Source organism: Schistocerca cancellata, chromosome 1 (assembly GCF_023864275.1).
Source record: "Schistocerca cancellata isolate TAMUIC-IGC-003103 chromosome 1, iqSchCanc2.1, whole genome shotgun sequence".
NCBI classification, from domain to species: Eukaryota; Metazoa; Arthropoda; class Insecta; order Orthoptera; family Acrididae; genus Schistocerca; species Schistocerca cancellata.
This window is the reverse complement of record NC_064626.1, coordinates 953095199-953099833: the sequence shown is the minus strand read 5'-3', so window position 1 is coordinate 953099833 and position 4635 is coordinate 953095199. Positions and strand designations below refer to the sequence as shown.

At 38.6% G+C, this 4635-nt stretch overlaps 1 protein-coding gene across 1 annotated transcript; it reads right to left on the bottom strand.

The window, feature by feature from the left end:
• Positions 1-684: 684 nt before the first annotated feature.
• On the bottom strand, positions 685-1559 carry LOC126117522 (uncharacterized). The gene is made up of 2 exons (XM_049915043.1): positions 995-1559; positions 685-896 (listed from the first exon to the last, which is right to left on the bottom strand). Exons 1-2 carry the CDS (start codon positions 1557-1559, stop codon positions 685-687), a joined length of 777 nt encoding a protein of 258 aa, XP_049771000.1.
• Between the last annotated feature and the right edge of the window lie 3076 nt (positions 1560-4635).

Genomic DNA, 4635 nt, shown 5'->3' with positions numbered 1-4635 from the left:
TTTATATTACTTGAGCTATACCTTTGATTTGATTTTAACCTACAAACTTATTCATAATCTTATGGTACATTTTTGTCATTTTATATATGTGTATTATATCTGTTGTATGTAATCATGACTCATTCCACATCCTTGTGATTTATCACAATACGGATTAATGGAATACGAAATAAATAAATAAATAAAAAAATAAAAAACAGGATAAAGAAATGCAAACAATTAGTTATATACTCGAAACAGTCAACAAAAGACTGATAAACAGCTGATACAAAGTGAAGTTACACAAATCACAATTGAAAGATCGCATACTTGCTAATTGAGCAGATTTAAATTGAAATAGATTAGGTAATTTCAATACAATATTAATCTCTGGTACAAAATTTCTTTCATCTGTTGTCACAAATTTCATTGTTCCAGTCAAGCGTTTGTAAAATGACACTTCAACTCTATCTTTTAGGACTTTAAGAACCTTAGCAACATAATGTCTGAAAGTAGTAGAGTTTTTATCATAAACTTTGACAATCACAAAATTTCCTGAAGAATGTACTGTACTGTCTTCACCTGAAGACAGACTCACTGCTGAAGAAGAGTCATCATAGAGAAGAGATCCTTCAGACTCTTCAGGTTCTTCCAACTCAAAGAGCTTTCTCTTTGGCCTCTTATTATGATCAGACTTCTTTCTTATCATCCTATTAAATACTTCATTTTCCTTTCTTTTGTTAATGTAGCTTCATCTTCAAGAATGATTTTTACAGATGTGTTTGTCAAAATAATTGATTTTGATTTCTTGTTTTTTTTTTTTTTTCTTCTTGCAAGAGGGGCTTTGGGATGAGGCCAAATGTCTTCTGGAGAGATTTGTTCAGTTCTTTTGCATTCATCTTGACTTGTTTGCAAGGCTGAGGAATATTTGAATCTGTAGTTATGGTCTTTTCAGAAACAGCAACAGTGGAAGTAGATGGCATATCAGTTCTCTGGTTAGATTCAGTGGGCTAACGCTGATTAATTAAATAAGTTGGGAGATAGTCTTCAGGTCGAAAAATGTCTCTGTTTAGTAGTTCAATACCACATGCCCTAAAACCACTGCATATATTTTGGCTGGTGAATACAAGGGGAAAAGCTCTGCCAACCAGTCCAGCAACATCATAGATTATGCTAGATCTTCCTGTATCTGCCATAAGATCACAACATGCTGTATTATAGAGCTTCTTGAAAGATGCAAAAACTACTACATCCAGAGGTTGGAGCTTATGGCTTGTGTGAGGAGGCAAAGTAAGCAAAATAATTCCATTTTCTTTTGCATATGATATTGCTGTTATGCTTGTGTGGCTTTCATGATTGTCAGGAATCATGAGCCTAGGATGTTCCTCTGTAGGCCTTTGATGTTTTACAGAGTGCTGCAGGACTGGTAAAAATAGTTCACTGTTCATCCAGCCTGAGGCAGTGGCTGCACCCCCATAGCGTGGTGGAGCATTATGCAGCATGTGATTTTTAAAATTCATCCTAGGAAACATAAGGAATGTTGGCAGAGCTGTTCCAGAAGCACTGATTATTGCAACCATTGTCACAAGTGATTCTCTTTCAGCAGATGTATCTTGTCCAACTGTTCCGCACCCAGTCTATGCCAATACTTAAGGTGGTTTCTGCACAGTGGTTGCTGCAATCTTATCCAGATTGTATATGTATTGTTGTTCAAACCTGTATTTTGCTTTAAGGCAAATCTGATTGCCAAAGAACATTTTCACATTTGCCTCTGTGAAGCAAGTGGCCCTTGATATGCTTGTCTGTTCTGGTAATGAAGGTCTGTTTCATTTCATAAATGCCCTGAGCCACTCCAGTCCTACCATTTTATCTCTTTCCCAGTTCTGTGGTACAGATTTTCCATTCCTCTTAGCATATTCATAAGCCAGAATCCTTGCAGTTTTGTGGTTAAGCCATAATGCATATTGCATGCAGTAGTAATATAGTCAGCAAGTGTTTTCTCCTCCTCTTATGTGAAAATTTGTAGATGTTCATTTGATGGGCTAAAATTTGTATTGTCAACTTCTAGATGAACAGCCTTTTCTATGAATCATTTAAGGGTTGATCTAGGAATGCCCATACTTCTTTCTAATTTTTGCAAAGACACTTGTTCGTGGATATGTTGGCTGACTGCGTCAAACAGTAGTTCTGGTGGAAAGTCTCTGTGATTGGTAGTTCACTGCCTAATTCTTCGCATTATGAACCCTGCAATTAACAGAATATGTAATTATTATGTTTAATAATGCTTCTGTTCATATACAGTAGTAAGTATAAGGGTAATTATCAGGCAAGTTTTCAGTGGGGTTAACTGGACCGCTGACCAGTTAACCCCAAAATGTGTGGGAACTTAACCCCACATGCACTCATGGAATATGAGGGTTGTTTTTTAAGTAAGGGCCATATTTATTTTTAAAAAAAGATACAAATATTTTTGTAAAAAAACTTTTATTTTCTGATTCTACACACTTTTACCTATTTTTCTACGTAGTTGCCTTGTTTATTTAAGCACTTGTCATACCGTACAACTAAGGTTTTAATTCCCTCTTCAAAGAATTTGGCCGCCTGCTCCGACAGCCAAGAGTTCACGGCTGCTTTCACTTCATCGTTGTCATTGAAGCGCTGCCCGCCAAGATGGTGTTTCAGGTACAGGAAAAGGTGAAAATCGCTAGGAGCTAGGTCGAGGCTGTATGGAGCATGGTCCAAAACTTCCCAGCCAAAAGAATCAATCAAATCCCGAGTCTTTTGAGAGGTGTGAGGCCTAGCGTTATCGTGCAGGAGCAAAACTCCTTTTGTCAGCATGACGTGCCTTTTGTTTTGAATTGCTCTGCGGAGCTTCTTTAGAGTTGCACAGTAGGCATCTGAGTTGATTGTTGTTCCTCGTGGCATAAAGTCCACTAGCAAAACACCGCACCAGTCCCAGAACACAGTTGCCATAATCTTGCACTTTGACAGTGTCTGTTCGGCTTTGACCTTGACGGGTGAGGTTGTGTGTCGCCATTCCATCGATTGTCGCTTGCTTTTGGGAGTGATATGGGATACCCATGTTTCATCTCCAGTGACAATTTGACTCAACATGTCATTCCCTTCTTCCTCGTAACGAATCAAAAAGTCCAATGAAGTGGCAAATCTCTTCCCTTTGTGGTCCTCTGTGAGGAGTCTGGGTACCCATCGAGAACACAGTTTCTTAAAGTTTAGGTTTTCAGACACAATTTTGTACAAAACTGATCTTGAAACATGTGGAAATTCCAAAGAAAGAGTGGAAATTGTGAATCTTCTGTCCTCACAAATCTTTGTTTCGACTGCTGCCACCAAATCATCAGTGATCACAGAGGGCCGGCCTGAGCGTTCTTCGTCATGGACGTTTTGACGGCCATTTTTAAACTCTCTAACCCATTGATGCACTTTACCTTCACTCATTGCATTCAAGCCATAAACTTCTTTTAACTGACGATGAATTTCTGCAGCTGATAGGCTTCTCGCAGTCAAAAAACATATCACTGACCATATCTCACACGCGGCAGGTGATTCAATAATCGTAAACATTATAAAGTAGCACAGCGATGCATACACATCAGCTACAGAGCTGCAACTTGCATCAGTGTGAATGGGAAGGATGCCGGCAAGTGGTACGGTGGCTTGTTGCGGCGTCCGCGCGAACTACGGGACTATACGCACCAATGGCCCTTACTTAAAAAACAACCCTCGTATATTGTGCAACAGCATAACCTCAACCAAAAGAACATTTGGAAATAAGATATGTAATGAAGCCATTAAAAACATACTTTTAAATGAAAGTATCACCAACTTATTTGAGACTCAATGACTGCAGGCAGAAGAAAAACACAAATAGCAAAATATTTACCTTGAATCTTGAAAACGCAAGTATGGTTAATAACACTGCAGTAATCAGCTTTAGGCACCAAAACATCAAATGAAGTGATGGAGGGCTGCCAACTTTAAATAACCAAATTTTCCTTTGACTAAAATTTCCCTCCTTGTTAATTTTTAATAGAGTGGTTCAGTTAACCTCCATGACCAGTTAACCTCACTTACCCTACCTGCCACACTTCATCTACTGGATTCAACAGCAGCAGAAGATGAAGCAACATTTACATCTCCACAGTCACCAGTTGCCACAACAGTGCCTACAGCAGCAGCAGCAGAATTCATCAGCAAGATTCAACAGCAGCAGAAGAAGAAGCAACAACCACATCTCTACAGTCACCAGATGGCACAACAGTGTCTCCACACACCATAACAGCAGTTCCATCAATTCCTACAATAGCAGCCTCACCTACAGTATCATCACAAGGAGGGAGGCATACAACAGTAGATGTGCTACCACTCCAAATGAACAATTCTTTAGTAAAATGCAACAAGAGGCAGAAATCCAAAAGATAAGTCCTGTAAAAGGTTTGAAAACCAATCACCATAGTGTTCAGTGAGTAAGCAATAAGAGTGTGGATCTTAAAATATGTTACCTTAACATTCAAGGACTGAAAGATAAAGAACTTATCATAAATGAGTTTGGTCTTGATAACCAGTTTGGTATTTTTTTGTCTGTGTGAACACTGGGCTAATGAGAATCAACTTGCAGTTACCAAATTTGACGATTTT